At 42.4% G+C, this 18,191-nt stretch overlaps 2 protein-coding genes across 2 annotated transcripts in view; both read right to left on the reverse strand.

Annotated features, from left to right (window-relative positions):
* Positions 1 to 16,034: 16,034 nt before the first annotated feature.
* Positions 16,035 to 17,210, reverse strand: RBMXL2 (RBMX like 2). Its single transcript, XM_059389142.1, has one exon. It carries the CDS (start codon positions 17,208 to 17,210, stop codon positions 16,035 to 16,037), a length of 1,176 nt encoding a protein of 391 aa, XP_059245125.1.
* A 98-nt stretch (positions 17,211 to 17,308) lies between these two features.
* Positions 17,309 to 18,191, reverse strand: part of NLRP14 (NLR family pyrin domain containing 14) — a 47,847-nt gene continuing 46,964 nt past the window's right edge. Inside the window, 1 exon segment of the mRNA XM_059392192.1 lies at positions 17,309 to 17,531. Coding sequence (XP_059248175.1) covers positions 17,309 to 17,531 — 223 coding nt within the window.

Here is an 18,191-nt window from a genome sequence, read left to right on the forward strand (position 1 = left end):
GTAGGCACAGAGAGACAGAAAGAGAGAGGAGAGAGAGAGAGAGAGGGAAGCAGGCTCCCTGCTGAGCAGAGAGCCCCATGCGGGACTTGATCCCAGAACTCTGAGATCATGACCTGAGCCGAAGGCAGAGGCTTAACCCACTGAGCCACCCAGGCGCCTAGATGACATGATTTTTGTATGGAAAACCCAAAAGACTCCACCCCCAAACTACTAGAACTCATACAGCAATTCAGCAACGTGGCAGGATACAAAGTCAATGTGCAGAAATCAGTGGCTTTCTTATACACTAACAATGAAAATACAGAAAGGGAAATTAGAGAATAGATTCCATTTACTATAGCACCAAGAACCATAAGATACCTGGGAATAAACCTAACCAAACAGGTAAAGGATCTGTACTCAAGGAACTGCAGAACTCTCATGAAAGAAATTGAAGAAGACACAAAAAGATGGAAGACCATTCCATGCTCTTGGATTGGAAGAATAAACATTGTTAAAATGTCTATACTGCCTAGAGCAATCTATACTTTTAATGCTATTCCGATCAAAATTCCAACGGTATTCTTCACCGAGCTGGAGCAAATAATCCAGAAATTTGTATGGAATCAGAAGAGACCCCGATTCACTAAGGAAATGTTGAAAAACGAAAATAAAACTGAGGGCATCACGTTACCTGATTTGAAGCTTTACTACAAAGCTGTGATCACCAAGACAGTATGGTACTGGCATCAAAACAGACACATAGACCAGTGGAACAGAGTAGAGAGCCCAGATATGGACCCTCAACTCTATGGTCAATTATGCTTCGATAAAACAGGAAAAAATATACAGTGGAAAAAAAGACAGTCTCTTCAATAAATGGTGCTGAGAAAACTGGACAGCTATATGTAGAAGAATGAAATTCAACTATTCTCTTATACCGTACACAAACATAAACTCAAAATGGATAAAAGACCTCAACGTGAGACAGAAATCCATCAGACTCCTAGAGGAGATCATAGGCAGTAATCTCTTTGATATCAGCCACAGCAACTTCTTTCAAGATATGTCTCCAAAGGCAAAGGAAACAAAAGCAAAAATAAACTTTTGGGACTTCATCAAAATCAAAAGCTTCTGCACAGCAAAGGAAACAGTCCAGAAAACAAAGAGGCAACCCACGGAATGGGAGAAGATATTTGCAAATGAAAGTACAGACAAAAGGTTGATATCCAGGATCTATAATGAACTCCTCACACTCAACACACACAAAACAGGCAATCATATCACAAAATGGGCAGAAGATATGAACAGACACTTCTCCAATGAAGACATACAAATGGCTATCAGACACATGAAAAAATGTTCATCATCACTAGCCATCAGGGAGATTCAAATTAAAATTACATTGAGATATCACCTTACACCAGTTAGAATGGCCAAAATTAGCAAGACAGGAAACAACATGTGTTGGAGGGGATGTGGAGAAAGGGGAACCCTCTTACACTGTTGGTGGGAATGCAGGTTGGTGCAGCCTATTTGGAGACCAGTGTGGAGATTCCTCAAGAAATTAAAAATAGAGCTTCCCTATGACCCTGCCATTGCACTCCTGGGTATTTACCCCAAAGATACAGATGTAGTGAAAAGAAGGACCACCTGTACCCCAAAGTTTATAGCAGCAATGGCCACGGTCGCCAAACTGTGGGAAGAACCAAGATGCCCTTCAACGGACGAATGGATAAGGAAGATGTGGTCCATATACACTATGGAGTATTATGCCTCCATCAGAAAGAATGAATACCCAACTTTTGTAGCAAGATAGACGGGACTGGAAGAGATTATGCTGAGTGAAATAAGTCAAGCAGAGAGAGTCAATTATCATATGGTTTCACTTATTTGTGGAGCATAACAACATGGAGGACATGGGGAGTTAGAGAGGTGAAGGGAGTTGGGGGAAATTGGAAGGGGAGGTAAATCATGAGAGACTATGGACTTTGAAAAACAATCTGAGGGTTTTGAAGGGGCAGAGATTGGGAGGTCGGGGTACCAGGTGGTGGGTATTATAGAGGGCACAGATTGCATGGAGCACTGGGTGTGGTGCAAAAATAATGAACACTGTTATGCTGAAAATAAATAAATTTAATTAAAAAAAAAAAGAACTTTCCCGACTTAGTAACTTTTTATAGAACTTCAAGCTGAAAAAGGAGTCACTTGGATTAACATCATAGAAACCTACCACCTTCTCTAGATCTTACTTTCCTTATCTGTAAAATGGGTATATAAAGGACTCTACTGGGACACCTGGGTGGCTCAATTGGTTAAGCGCCTGCCTTCGCCTCGGGTCATGATCCCAGGGTCCTGGGATTGAGCCCCACATCGGGCTCCCTGCTCAACATGGAGTCTGCTTCTCCCTCTCCCTTCCTCTTTCTCGTTCCCGTGCTTGTGCACACTCTCTTTCTCTCTCTCTCTCTTTCTGACAAATAAATAAATAAAATCTTTAAAAAAAAAAAAGGTATCTACTTCCTAGGATCACTGTGAAGAGTGAGGTAAATTATTTCGGTGCCTATTCAGAGGAATCACTCAAAAATATTAGTTGTTTCTGTTATCATTAGAGTCAACAAGAAAACTAAGAGATAATATAGGTCAAAATTATCTTGACCTCTTTCCATTCCCTATTTTTGAATTTGAAGACTAAGGCTAAATGGACTAAATCACTATACATTCCATTAATATCTGATACTTATCCTAAGTACATAAACGTCTTTTCTTTAGTTTCTTTACAGCTATAAGCTCCAATATGAATTTAGACTTTAAATTTATTAAAACCCCTATTCTCATTTGATATTTTAGTATCTTCTTAAAACTCATCTTTCATGTTTCCTCCATGTGATAAGCATACATGGGGGGGCAACTCTGATGAGCTTACACTATATGACGTAGGAGATGGGATGTCACTCCTGTGATTATGGAGACACTGCACAGATGTCATGTAAGACTAACGCTTTGTTCTGTTGTTATATATGAGACTCTCTCTTGCAGGCTTTGAAGAAATACGCTGCTGTGTTCTGAAAAGGCCTGTGTGAGCGTTCCGTGGCAAGGAATGGGGGGGGGCAGGGTAGCCTCTAGGAACGGAGAGCAGCACCTGACTAAAGCCAGCGAGAAAGAGGGACCTCAGTCTCACAGTCCTCTAACCATATAAAGATGCATTCTGTGAACAGAATAAATACACATGATAAATTCATAAATTTTGTGGCTTATCTATATGGAAACTAAATTTTAATTTTTATGCCATCCAATGTATCAATATATAACTTTTGATATTTCTGCTGTTTGGGCTTTGAAAAATCTTCCCAAACTCAAGGCTATAGAAAACACACTTATATCTCCTACGCTTTTTGTAGCATCTGGTTTTAATACTTGAAAAGTGAATTTACCATTTTACAAGATGAAGAGAGTTCTGTGGCTGGGAGATCGTGATGCCAACACAGAGTGTGAGTGGACTTCATGCCCCTGAGCTGTACACTTAAAAATGGTTAAGATGGTAACTTGTCTGTGTATTTAACCACAATTAAAATGATTCTAGACCCTAGAGAAAGATATCAGAGTTGTGGTTACCAGAAGTGGGGGACGAGAGGAGGGGAAGATGGAAGGAAGGTAGTCAAAGGTATAAATTTCCAGTCAGAGCGCAGCTAACACCACGGTATGACCATACAGGAGAGCTGCGGAGGGAGGACACCCTGAGAGTTCTCAAAACAAGGGAAAAAATGTTTTCTCTTTTTTGTTTTTTTAATTGTATCTATAGGAGATGAAGGATGCTAACTAAACTTATTTTGGCGAACATTCCACAACATGTAAGTCAAACCATTATTCTGCACACCTTGAATTTATATAGTGATATATATCAATTATACCTCAAGAAAACTGAAAATGGTTTTTTTAGTAAAAAAAACCTTACCTAAAATACAAGTTAATCCACCTGGAATTTATTTTGGAGTTTAAAATTGTATTTTTGGGGGGCACCTGGGTGGCTCAGGGGTTAAAGCCCCTGCCTTCGTCTCAGGTCATGATCCCACGGTCCTGGGATCGAGCCCTGCATCAGGCTCTCTGCTTAGCAGGGAGCCTGCTTCCACTTCTCTCTCTCCGCCTACTTGTGATCTCTGTCAAATAAATAAAATCTTTAAAAAAAATTGTATTTCCCCCTCAAAGTACTTATCCAATAAATACTTACTGCGTTTTTGTCTTTCCCTACCAGCTTGAATACTTGGATACACTTGGATGTATTTTTGGTCTTTCCAAATGTACCCAATTCTCAGTATCTGAGTCAGTGAAGATTTCCAGTTGTACCTATGTCATTTTCATCATACCTAGAAGGAAGATACAGGCACCACTCAGCCTCACAAAGGCTGGCCCTGAAATTCAAGTTCTAGGAGGCAAGTTCAAGGACCCATGAAGCCACAATCCTCAAGCTTTTGGTGCCATCTAGTGGGCTGTTTTCATGGGTCAAACTCTGTTCAGAGTCTGGAAACACTTTCCACCACTTAGTTTCTTAATCCACTAGGGCAATTTTCATATAAAAACTGTAAGCCTCATCATGTAAAAGCTGGCCCTCTGCTTCCAACCTTTCTCTGTGGTCCATCTTTGAGACGCCAGGGATACAATAGTCAAGTGAAGCTCAGATCACTACTTCTGTCTTCGGAAGTTTCAATGGCTTCCAATTGGCAATGAAATTAAGTAGATGTAAATTAGTAGAGATGGAAATAAAATCAACAAAGATGAGAACAATCCTAAAATTAAGTTCAAATAGAAAAAATGGGCCCAGCTGTCTCTAAAATGTAAAGTACACACACACTGAGGAAGATCAGGGCAAACCATGAAATTCACATCCTCTGGAAATCCTTTCCTCTCCTCAGAATTCCCTTCCTCCCTTAGCACACTGCCCACACCTATCTCACAGCACTTACTCTCTACTTTGCACTGAAGATAATTTGATGCAGAACAACCTGCCAACCACACTGGACTGTGATTGCAGTCCATTTAATGATAAGACATTAAATGGTAAGGATAAAGGCAGGATCTGATTCATCCCAGATTCAAACAGCCTTGACACTTTTAAGAAGAGTGACTTTCTGGGGTCCCTGGGTGGCTCTGTCAGTTAAGTATCCACTTTTGGCTCAAGTCATGATCCCTGGGTCTTGGTATCAAGACCTGAGTCTGGTTCCCTGCTCAGTGTAGAGTCTGCCTCTCCCTCTGACCCTCCCCCCTGCTCCTGCTCTGGCTCTCTCATGTTCTCTCTCTCAAATGAATAAATAAAAAATTTTAATAAAAAAAATTCAGGGGCACCTGGATGGCTTAGTTGGTAGGGTGTTTGTCTTTGGCTCAGGTTGACTCAAGACCTGATCCTCCTGGGCTCCAGCCCTGTGTTGGGCTCCATGCTCAGTGGGGACTCTGCATCTCCTTTTCCTACTGTCCCCCTCATGCTCTCTAATAAATAGGAAGAGGAGAAGGGGGGGAGGAGGAGGAGAGCAAGGATGGGGAGACTTTCTCCAGGAAGATGATAAGACATTAAATGGTAGTCACCACAAATGCAGTTCACCAGGGCATTAATCCCAATAGTCCATGCCTGTTTACCAGTTTCTACATTTTCCTGTTAATTTTTTCTTATTAGTTTGACTTCAAACTGATCTCATACCTTCTGCCTCTGTTGATTCGAATCTTGGCATTCTTCTGTGCAGTCCTGGTAATCAACCTCAAGGTATGTCTTCTTAAATTAGTAAGTTAAGCATTTATCTGTGTTCCTTCACCCTTATCCATATAGCTTAAACTTCCAGCAAAAACTATCTCGAAGTCAAAAAAGAACAGCAATAAAAAAACCAGGGGCTCATTTAAGGAGAGCTTCCTGTGTGTTACATGTTTTAACATATTGTCTCATTTAATTTTTCCAGCAATGTAGCTCTTATTCATCATTCACATCAGAATTCAATCATCACTTCCTTAAGGATGCATTCTCCAACATTTTGTGCTACATGAAACCTTTATTACTATAGTATCTCATAGCACTAGGCAGCTCTCTCATAATGCTTATCACAGTTAAAATGTTACATTTTTTTAACCAAAGTCTATCTCTTTTGAACATTAACCCCTTTGAGGATTAATGATGTCTACTTTTGTTCACACAGTGTCTCCACTGCTTAGTCAAGAGATAAGGATTAACTTGTCCAAAACTAATCCCAGCAGACTGGCCTCCCCAAAAGAGACTGGCCTTATGCAGGGTATCAGTGGAAACTGGAAAGACCTAGTTTTCAAGGCAGTCAATCATGGTCAGCTATGGTGTTAGGAAAGGTAATCCTTTCACAATCATGAATGCTGATATAGCAAATCTTACTGCTAGTTAGCTATATCACATGGCTTCAGTTGCAAGACTTTGGTCACATCACCTCAGCATCTCAGAACAGGTGTCATACAGAGTAATGCCTTCACAGCCATTATATTATAGTACCATTTATATTCCACTATCCCTGCCTTCTCCAGTTCCTGACATCTGGACTGGTCAAAAACCATTATCACAAGTCTGAGTGCCCCATTTTGTAATCAGTCTGAAGGAGGCAGATAGGTTTTGTTACCAAGACCTTGACTCCTTCAAACCCCATCCACAAACAATGAGTGAGGGCGAGGTTAGAGCTAAAGTTCTGTCATGACACAAGGCCACTGTACCTTAATCCTGGATTATTCCATCTGGCACTTACTCTATTATGCAACTCAAAAGCCCCAGAACCCAAACGTAGAAGTTCTTCTCCCAAAGCTGATGTCTAATTGGAGGAACTGATATTGTTAAAATGCCCATACTACCCGGGGCACCTGGGTGGCTCAGTGGCTTAAGCTTCTGCCTTCGGCTCAGGTCATGATCTCAGAGTTCTGGGATCGAGCCCCACATTGGGCTCTCTGCTCAGCGGGGAGCCTGCTTCTCCCTCCCTCTCTGTCTACTTGTGATCTCTCTCTCTCTCTGTGTCAAATAAATAAATAAAATCTTAAAAAAAAATGCCCATACTACCCAAAGCAATCTATAGATTCAATGCAGTCCCTATCAAAATATCAAACACAAGGGCACATGGGTCACTCAGTCGTTGAGCATCTATCTTCAGCTCAGGTCATGATCCCAGGGTCCAGGGATGGACCCTGCATTGGGCTCCCTGCTCTCCTGGAAGCCTGCTTCTCTCTCTCCCACTCCCCATGCTTGTGTTCCCTCTCTTGCTGTCTCTCTCTGTCAATTAAATAAATAAAATCCTTAAAAAAAAATCAAAATATCAACTGCATTTTTCAGAAAACTAGAACAGACAATAAGTTTGTAGGGAACCAGAGAAGCCCCTGAATAGCCAAAGCATTCCTGAGAAAGAACAAAATGGTGGGTACCATAATCCCAGATTTCTAGATATATCACAAAGCTGTAGTAGTCTAAACAGTATGGAACCGGCACAGGAACAGACACACAGATCAATGGAACAGCATAGAGACTCCAAAAATAAACCAACAATTTATGGTCAATTAATTTTTATACAATGGGGAAAAGACAGTCTCATAATAAATGGTGCTGGGAAAACTGGACAGCTATATGTAAAAGAATGAAAACTGGACCATTTTCTAACATCATACACAAAAATAAACTCAAAACAGACTAAAGAGCTATATGTGAGACCTGAAACCATAAAAATCCTAAAAGAGAGCATAGACAGTAATTTCTCTATCAGCCATCACCACATTTTTCTAGATATGTTTCCCCAGACGAGAGAAACAAAAACAAAAATAAACTATCAGAACTACATTAAAATAAGAAGATTTTGCACATCAAAGGAAATCATTAACAAAACTAAAAGACAATGTACTGAATGGGAGAAGATACATGCAAATGATATATCCAGTAAGGTCTTTTTTTTTTCTTATTAAAGATTTTAATTTATTTATTTGACAGAGAGAGATCACAAGTAGGCACAGAGAGAGAGAGAGAAGGAAGCAGCTCCCTGCTGAGCAGAGAGCCTAATGCGGAACTCGATCCCAGGACCCTGAGATCATGACCTGAGCCGAAGGCAGAGGCTTAACCCACTGAGCCACCCAGGCACCCCCAGTAAGGTCTTAATATCTAAAATATATAAAGAACTTCTATGACTTGACCCAAAAAACCAATTTGAATAAAATATAGGCACAGGACTTGAACAGACATTTTTCCAAAGGAGACATCCAGATGACCAGCAAACACATGAAAAGATGCTCAATATCACTAATCCTCAGGGAAATGCAAATCAAAACCATAATGAGATATCACCTTATACCAGTTAGAATGGCTAAAATCAAAATAACAAGAAACAAATGTTGGTGAGGATGTGAGAAAAAAGAACATATATGAAATGTCAGTGAGAATGTAAATTGGTATAGCCACTATAGAAAAGAGTGTCAAGATTTCTGAAAATAGGCCACCTGTGTGGCTGAGTTGGCTAAGTGGCTGCCTTCAGCTAAGATCATGATCCTGGGGTCCTGGGATCCAGTCCCGCATGGGCTCCCTGCTCTGTAGGGAGTCTGCTTCTCCCTCTCTGATTGCACCTCCTCTTGCCTGTGCATTCTTTCTCTCTCTCTCAAATAAAATCTTAAAAAATTTTTTTCCTGAAAATATTTATACCATGTGATCTGAAAATTCCACTATCATTTACCCTGAGAAAATAAAAATAATAATTCAAAGAGATATACATACCCCTATGTTTATAGTGAAGACATGGAAGCAATCTAAGTGTTCATCAACAGGCAAATGGATAAGGAATACACACACACACACACACACACACACACACACACACACACACATGAGCACACAGGAACACCACACAGCCATAAAAAAGACTGTGCTATTTGAAACAACATGGATAGACCTAGAGAATATTATATTTACTGAAACAAGTTAGCCTGAGAAAGACAAATACCATATGATCCCACTCATAAGTGGAATCTAAAAAAACAAAAAACAAAAAACAAAAAAACGAATAAACAAACAGAAAGCAGAATCAGACCTATAAATACAGAGAACAGATGGTTTCTAGAGGGAAGGGGGGTTGTTGGGCAAAATAAGTGAAGGGGAAGGGGAGATAAAGATTTCCAGTTATGGAATGAGTAAGTCACAGGAATAAAAGTCACAGCATAAAGAATATAGTCAATGAAGGGTGCCTGGGTGGCTCAGTGGGTTAAAGCCTCTGCCTTCAGCTCAGGTCATGATCCCAGGGTCCTGCGATGAGCTCTGCATCGAGTTCTCTGCTCAGCAAGGAGCCTGCTTCCTCCTCTCTCTGCTTGCCTCTCTGCCTACTTGTGATCTCTGCCTGTCAAATAAATAAATAAAATCTTAAGAAAAAAAAAAGGAATATAGTCAATGATATCTTAAGAGCATTGTATGGTGACAGATGGTGGCTACACTTGTAGTGAACACCACATAATGCATAAATCTGTCAAATCATTAAGTTGTACACCTAAAACTAATGTAACATTGTATGTCAACTACACTCAAAAAAAAAAAAAGCAGAAAAGTAAAAATAAAACTATATGGGAGGAACCTGATGTCTAATCCTGTTAGCTCCCTGTGCACTCCCCTAGCACGCATGTGGGCAACCACCAACAGCTGATGTTCTATGATTCTTCCTTGATGAACATGAATTCATCAGCCAAGTATTTGTGCCACTGTGGTGTCCACCTTGTTCCCATATTAACACGCTGCTTGACCTACAGTGGATACTACATAAGTATCTGTTCATCACTGGATTTTAATGAGTAAACAGATAAACCACCTCATGAGGTAAGCTCTTGCCTCTGTTTCTTAGGTACAGGAAGCAGAGCAGAGAAAGAGGAAGTAGCCTGACCAAGATCACAAGGTTAGTAAGTGGTGGATACAGGATCTGCATTCAGGTCTACCAGATTCTGCAATACTTATCATTACACTGTATGGCAACTCGGGGACTTCCCGAGGCACACTGGGCCCTGGGTCAACCGTAGGTAATAACAACAGCCATGCCTTTTAAAATACAGGCACAGTATTAGCTGTTTTATTTACGAGGTAAAGAGAAATCTAAGTGAAATCTAATACCAGAGAGTAAGAATTCCAAACCCTACTAAATTTGAAGGAAAAAAAGGTCATGATAACATCCATCCCTTCAGACTGGTTAGGAATGAGACACAGTCTGCCATTAGTTGTTTTTGGTCACCCTAGCTATCAAGAAGTACAGAAGGCAGAGGCAGAGTGAGAACAGCAAAGAGTCAAAGATGTTCCCAAGATTTCAAGCTGGGTGAGTACACCTGGAACATAAATACAATAAAACTCTCAACTTTCTGAACTTTCTGAAGACTTTTTGTAAATTAGCTGTTTAACTTGTCAATGGAATGATAAATTGTAAAGGAAAGTGTCTGCTACAGCTCTGTGCAGAGCTCCGTGGCACTACTATGTAATGAGACCCCCCCCCCCCCACCGTAAGTCCACTCACTGTGCTGTTTGCTTAACAGGCATGATCTTATTTTAAACTATCAAAATAATTCTATCATCATTGTTTGCACATGAAAAAAACTAAAGGTCAAAATTTTTTTTTTAAGATTTTTTTTTTTTATTTATCTGACAGAGATCACAAGTAGGCAGAGAGGCAGGCAGAGAGAGAGGAGGAAGCAGGCTCCCTGCAGAGCAGAGAGCCCGATGTGGGGCTCGATCCCAGGACCCTGGGATCATGACCTGAGCCGAAGGCAGAGGCTTAACCCACTGAGCCACCCAGGTGCCCCTAAAGGTCAAAATTTTTAAGAGAATGGCCCAGGGTGCCTGGGTGGCTCAGTCGTTTTAGCATCTGACTTCAGTCTCACTGCAGTTCAGGTTATGATCTTGGGACCCCGGGATTGAAGCCCATGTGGGGAATCCGCACTCAGCAGGGAGTTTGCTTGTTCCTCCCTATCTCCTGCTCCCCCTCAGTTTGTGCTGTCTCTCTCTCAGGTAAATAAAATCTTAAAAAAAGAAAAAGAAGAAGAAGAAGAAGGAGAAGGAGAAGGAGAAGGAGAAGGAGAAGGAGAAGGAGAAGGAGAAGAAGAAGAAGAAGAAGAAGAAGAAGAAGAAGAAGAAGAAGAAAGTTGCCCAAGTCACAACAGAACGAAGACTCATACACAAGACCAAGATTACCTTTTTACTATAACAAGCAGCCTCCATACATAACAAGAAAGCTTCACTATGTTTTCCTAATGCTCTCCCTAAGAATTTCAAAATACATCCTCAGATATTTTTCTTACTCCTTGAGCATTTTAGTAAATATGATAGTGGAATGCATTCCAGAATCATCACTGCTTTGTGGTTGCTACAGTTTATTTTTTGCGCTTGATACCCATATTAAATGTCACCCTCAAAATATTTATACTCAGAACAATTTTTAAAGAGTTTTTAGATGTCCCATACTGTAAGAGAAATTAGCATCAGAAACAACATCACCACAAACAGAATATCTGAATTCTGAAAAGAATTCCCACTATCACTGGATCCTATATGTTCAGAGCAAAAGCAACACAATCCGATTCTGCTTGGTGAGTTCTTAACTCCGCTCAAGTCAAGAACAGAGTGACTGAGGTTGCCTGGGTAGCTCAATGGGTTAAAGCGTCTGCCTTTGGCTCAGGTCATGGTCCCAGGTTCCTGGGACAGAGCCCTGCATGGGTCTCTCTGCTCCGTGGGGAACCTGCTTCCCTTCCTCTCTCTCTCTCTCTCTCTGCCTGCCTCTCCGCCTGCTTGTGATCTCTGTCTGTCAAATAAATAAATGAAATCTTTAAAAAAAAAAAAAAAAAAGAAAGAAAGAAAGAGTAACTGTCTCCAAAAAGGAAATTTCTGTGAAGAAGAAAAGAGAAATCCCATCACCTTTTTTAAGGTAGAGACTAAAAAGGTGGCAGCATGAACCCCAATAATCTAAAGGCTGGAATATTAGGGGTCCCAGATGGAAGGAATATACGCAGAAAATTCTTCCCCATCTTACCAGGCCTGAGGCAAAAGAAAAAGGGGAGCCACTGCCGTAGCAGTCTACATCCAGCACTCTAGGAGCCCTAGGACCCACAACAGGATTCAGGCTGCCATCAAAGATGGAAGATGTTCAGGCCTCACCTGGTGGGGAAACACTCAGGAATGCTGTCAGCTACCACATGGATACTTTCGATGATCCTGGAACCCTGTTTTGGACAGAAGGAATGTGGAGATAGGGTCTCAGGAATTGACTGAGCTCAAGATAGAGAACACAAAGGTTTTGGTTATGAGATGCACATTCTTTAAATTAGACCCAGTGGGTAAGTCCTGCAAAATACCAGGTATGCTTTTTCTCTCATCATTATGAAAGCAATTATGAGAGTTCTCAATTGCTCTCTTACATATTTTCCTACAAGAATAGCTTTATACATTAATTTCCAGTAAAGAAGCATTGAGACTGCTCTACTGTATATGTACATGAGAAATCTATAGCCTTTGAATGCTATGACGTCTTGAACTCATCTAAGCTCTGCAGGAGACTTTATTTCCAAATGTTTACACTACACTTTTTAAAAAGTTATTAATATTCAATATTCAGGAGATTACTCCTCAGAAATTGGCATTTTGTTAAAGGGAAAAAGGTTTTCATCACCATTATGCTTCAGAAAGAATATCAAAGGGAAAAACTACACTTTCCTCTAAGATTTGGTTCTCAGATATGCAAGTTCCACCCTGAAGGTTATGGTGACCTAGCTGTGAGCAGTCTAGGACAGGAGGTTCTATATGCAGTCAAATAGAATAAAGTATCACCCATAAACATAGCCAAGAGAGACAGTCATTGTTAAGAGTGAACTGAAAGACAATTTCAGTGTAATAGTTAACATTTTTGAATAGCCATTATATGATGGTGCTGTGCTAAGCTCTGTTTTTCATGTTAAAGTTTATAGTATGATGTGTATCAAAATTATGGAATACCAAAGAGATGCTAATGTATAGACACAGAAATTTAAGTTATTAACATTGCCATTTTTGCTCAAAATTCATCTGTTAAAGAAACAATACTGCAGGTTCAGCTAAAGCCCATTCCTCATCCACCTTCCTTATCTCACAGTAAACTTTCCAATTTCTCGTTTATCTCTGATCACATATTTTTAGTACACCTGTATTTATGCAATTTGCCTTTTTCACCCAACAAATATTGAGATATTTACCTATGTTGTTACATGTGGATCTGGTTGATTGACGGTGGCTTCTACATTGAACTTCATTGTAAGAATAAACCTCACCACTGATCCACTCCAGGCAGACTGGTTCTAATTTAACATTCAAAGAGTGCAGTAAGGCCCAATCTCAAGCAAACCTCCTGTTTACATGTGCAAGTTTCTCTAGGTCCTCTCCTTGAAGTGAAATTTCTGGGTCATAAGGTACGTACCCCCTTCAACTTTACTAGGCATTGCCAAAATTATTTCCAGTGATTATGTCAATTTATACCTCTATCAAAAAGGTATCTGTCCTTTTGCTCCCCTCTTTTTTTCTTGGTGTTTTTCTTTCTAACTGGTTCCTAAGCATTCTTTTGGAACTTATTTCAATGCAAATAAATTCTTCCAATCTATGGTTTGCTATTTCACTGTTAAGTATCCTATCATAAAAAATATCTTAATAAGGTGGAAAATTCTATCAACATTTTCCTTCTAGGATTGTGTTTTATGTCTTAAAAAGTTCTCTACCCCAGTGTGATACATTTCTTCTTTATTTTCTTCTAAGTTTTAAGAAAATTTCCTCTTCAGAATTAAATCTTCAAATCATCTAGAATGTATTTTTGTGTATGCTGGGTTAGGGATTCTCATTTTATATTTTTGCAAAGAGACAGCCATCAAAAACAACAACAAAAAAGTCCATCCTTTCATCAGTGACTTTCAAAGCTACCTGTCATATATCATGTTTTCATATGCAAGTGGGCCAGTTTCTAGGCTCACTGTTTGGCTCTGTTGGTCTGGCTATCCATGTCTGTTGATATCACGCAGCTTAAATTACTCTAACTTTGTAACAAGTTAGTTTTTGGTATCTGGTAAGGCAAGTCTTTTCTAATTGTTTTTTTCAGAATTGCTTTGGCTCTTCTTGCTCTTTATTCCACCATATAACTTTTAGAATTGTTAGCTAAATCTCCCAATAGTGTCTTTTTCTTACCTGTTTCTTAATCATTTGTTTGTAGTGAATTGAAGTTTTTTTTTTTTTTTCATTTTGTGGCCAGTTGACCAAATATTTTATTCAGTATTCCATCGTTGATCACACCAACAAATAGGTATTATCGAGAAAGAGAAGAGAGCTGTGTGGAAAAGTCATGTTGTAACTTCCTTTGAAGTTGTATTGATTTTCCAAATTAATTTGGTGAGATTGAGAAGAGTTACAATAAAAACTGTTCCCAACCACGACATGATATAAACCTCCCATTTATTTAGTCTTCTTTCAGGTCCTTTAATAAACATTAACAACTTTTCCTTAAAGCTGTTACACATTTTTGCCAGATTGATTTCTGGACTTCATTTTTAAGCTATTTCCTGCATTTGATCTTCTGGGCCACTAATGCAGCCTTTGCTGTAATTCACCTACTTTATTTTTTTGTCAAAAACCATATTTTTAGAGTTGTGTATGTGAGTGTGGTACATTCAGATCTCTTTAAGTACTTTGTTGTTCAAATTCCCATCTATTTCCTCCAGCAATTATTACGCAGAACATGAATCCTACTATTTTAACCTGGTCCTTTTTCTCTGGCGGCTACCGGAACTCCTTGACTGTGCAATTACCTCTCTCTCAAATAAATGGGAAATTCCACAGGTGCTGACTGGAAAAGGTGTTTCTTGCCCTGAGCTTGGGGTGGAAAGAGGAGGTTGTTACATCCCTCCTGAGGCACTCTGGAGGAAGCCTCTCTGATTTCTGTCTGCTCAAGCCCTTCCACCCACGTTAACAGTACACTCAACCCATCCCTTTGCCTTTTGGGAACAGGCAGACCCAAGTCCCTCATACCAGGATGAAATCCTCAGATGTTGAAATACCAAGCTCTCTTAGAACTCTCTGAGCTTCTGAGCTCTGATGTTGCTCGCATTTGATTCCTCCACCCCTGGGGGCAGAATCCTATTTCTCTCCACAGGAGCCAGCAGCTGGCTCTAGAGCCAAGAGCAAGTAGCTTGGAGTTAGAAATGGAAGCCATATGATCCCCAAATCCACTAGTGGTGTATTTTCTACTTATTTCTTAGTAATTTGTTGGTGGTGAAAATAAATGCTATTAATTGATGTTTTTCTGGGATTTTCGCATCCCTGTGGTTGGCTGGCCAAATCTTTAATTTGGTATTCCATTCTTGTTCAACACATATGAACAGTATTTTGGGGACAAAGGGATCAGGAATTCCTGCAGATTCCCAATGTAAAGGCAAAAAACCCCAAAAATATGGCCAGTATTGTCCACTTGCTTTTTTTTTTTTTTAAGACTTACAGAGTGTATAGAACTTCCTTTAAATAAACATTTAAGTAATTTTTGTTGTTGTTGCTGGTCATTTTTCTTTCAAAATATTGGGAACACTGAGCCTGGGTTTGAAAGATACACCCTGAAATCTTAAAGAGTAGCATACACTAATTCCCTCCCACTCTTCCCCCAAAAATCTAGTTGGTTTGAATGAACAGAATGATCCGTTTTTCCATTTTTTGAGACGTTTGTAAAAGATCTTAGAACTGTTTGTCTCATTTTTAGAAAATTTAGAAGGGAGGAAGCCTTTAGAAGAATTTTTACTTGAAAATATAAGAAGACTAGTACGCAGGTTCAAGTCTTACACTTTTAACATGAGCTTGTTGAAAGAAACGTTAACAATTCCAAAACGCAATTAAACGAGTTTTAACTTTTTCCTCCCAAAAGCACAAAAATCATGGAGAGGAGGTTAACAGAAAATTCTTAAAAGGTAAAAACAACTCTTCCTTGTACTAGTCCTTGGGTAGTTGACCAGGGCACAGACTCTTCTTTTCGTTAGTTTCTGTGAAAACGGCATTTTGGTCCCAAGTCTGTTGGTACTTAGTATCTGCTGCGGCCTCCCCCTCTCTCGGGGCGACTTCCCAGGCGGCCTCCGCCCCTGGGGATCCTGCGGCCAGAGCGGCTGTAAGAATCGCGCGGGGGAGGGCACCCTCTTTCCAAGGACGGGGAGAGCCCGCGGTCGGCTCTGCCTACCCGGTCGCGGCCCCTCGAGTAGCGGTCGCTGCGGCCGCCGCCGTAACCGTCGCGGCCGCCGCCGTAGACGTCAGGTGAGCAGCCGCGGTAGTCGTCGTAGCGGCCTCCTCCGCCGTAAGAAGGCGGGGGCCCCCGCGCTGTGGCGGCACTGCGCGGGTCTCCGTAGCTCTCGAAGGGGTCTCGGTAGGAGCCTCCACTCGGGTGGTCCGCGTAGTCACGGTCGCGCCCCCCATAGCCGTCTCGGTCGCCGTAGCCTCTCGACGGGCAGTCGTCCCGGGCACTGGCGTGGCCGTAATCGCGGTAGGTGTACTCTCGGGGCGAGGGAGCAAACTCGCGGGGGTAGTCTCGGCTCGAGTAGCCGTCTCTGGGCGAGTAGCCCTCCTCCCGGGGGCCTAGGTAGGGGTCGCGGCGCAGAGGCGGCGGGTCCCGGCGCGGCGGGCCCGCATAGCCGTCTCGCCCCCGTGCGGCCGTAGCCCGCCCGCGCATGCCGCCGCCGCCGCCGCCGCTGCGAGCCGGGCCCGACGGTGCGGCCCTCTTGGGGGGCGGCCCGGCCCTGCGCGGTGGCGGCCCGCGCTTCATGGGCAGCGGGGCCCTAGAGGGCCGCGGATCGAAATCCCCCGCGTAGCTGCCGTCGTCCGCCGGCCCGCCCCGGGACGGGGGTCGCCGCGGGCCTCCACCGCCCCCGCGGCTCCCGCGCAGGCCCCTCGGGCGACCGCGGCTGCGGGACGGCGGCGGCGCGCCCCGCCGCCCGCTCTCAAACGCCGGCTTGGTGGCCTGGGCCACCTTGATGGCCTTACCATCCAGGGACTTGCCGTTCATGTCTCTGGCGGCGGCCTTGGCGTCCGCGGGGCTTTCGAAGGTGACAAACGCGAAGCCCCTGGACTTGCTGGTTTCTCGATCTTTCATCAAGAGAACCTCGCTGATGCGGCCATACTTGCCAAATGCGGCCTCTAGGCCTTTTTCATCGGTTTCGGGGTTGAGACCCCCAATGAAAAGCTTCCCGGGGCGATCTGCCTCAACCATGTCCGCCGGTTGAGGGATCGGTGGCGGGGGTGGGGGGAGGCGAGGGGACGGCACCCGGCGTGGCCTGGACGGCACCCGTCGCTCGTCGACGGCGGCTCCTACCGGTCAGGCAGCGCGTCGTCGCGGAGCCCCGGAACCGCGGTGTGCGGCCCCGCTGCGCAAGCGGAACGCTGGGGTGTGTGCCTTTGGGTCTGGGAGCGCAACCTGGCGGGGCTCTTTCTAATCCTGATTGGCTGGTGGTCCCGGGGGGCCACCTTCCGGGAAAGTCTTTCAACTTGGGCTTCTTGACCTGTCCCTGGCTTACTGTCTTTTAATTCACTCCTGAAAGGTCAGTTGCGAAATGAAAAGCTGTTAGTTAAAAAAAAAAAAAAAAAAAAAAAAAAAAATTTTAGAAAAAAGATTCATTAGTCTTAATGAGGAAAATTATTGTGCATTCTGATTCAAGTAACCTAAACAATTTTCAAACAGGAAAAAAAATCCACTGAAAAATGAAATAACAATTTTAAAGTTTAAAAACGCGGTTTATACGTAAAATGTATTCAGAATTTTGTACTTATCAGTGGGGAAGAGAAGACCTGGTTGGGGCGGGGGGTGGGGGGAGTCGGTTAGCGGACTAGGAAAAAGAGGGAGCCGTTCTTTGGACGCACCATTTTCCTGTTCTGCGCCATTTTCTTCAGTCGGCCAGCCTTCAAAGGCCTCATAGTTTTATGTAGTACTGCCCTTTAATATAAAGACACTGCACGGAAAGTCACCTTTAGGGAAAATAAGGGGACAGAGCTCTGGGACATTCCTCACCCCTGAGCAAGCAGAACAAGCTAAAGCCCTTGCCTCTTCCTCTCTGAAGAGGAGGTACATCTCAGGGAAACAGAACATTTTGGGTTCACACAAATTACACAATTCAGATTTGCTCCTTACAGTATTCTCTGAATGTGTGAAGAGTAACTGGGTGAACATAGCTTTGCCTGAGATTCTGACATCTAA

Source organism: Mustela nigripes, chromosome 1 (genome assembly GCF_022355385.1).
Source record: "Mustela nigripes isolate SB6536 chromosome 1, MUSNIG.SB6536, whole genome shotgun sequence".
Taxonomy (NCBI): domain Eukaryota; kingdom Metazoa; phylum Chordata; class Mammalia; order Carnivora; family Mustelidae; genus Mustela; species Mustela nigripes.

Excerpts from the sequence above, each read along its gene's own strand:
- RBMXL2 (XM_059389142.1), bottom strand. The coding sequence starts at position 17,210 with ATGGTTGAGGCAGATCGCCCCGGGAAGCTTTTCATTGGGGGTCTCAAC.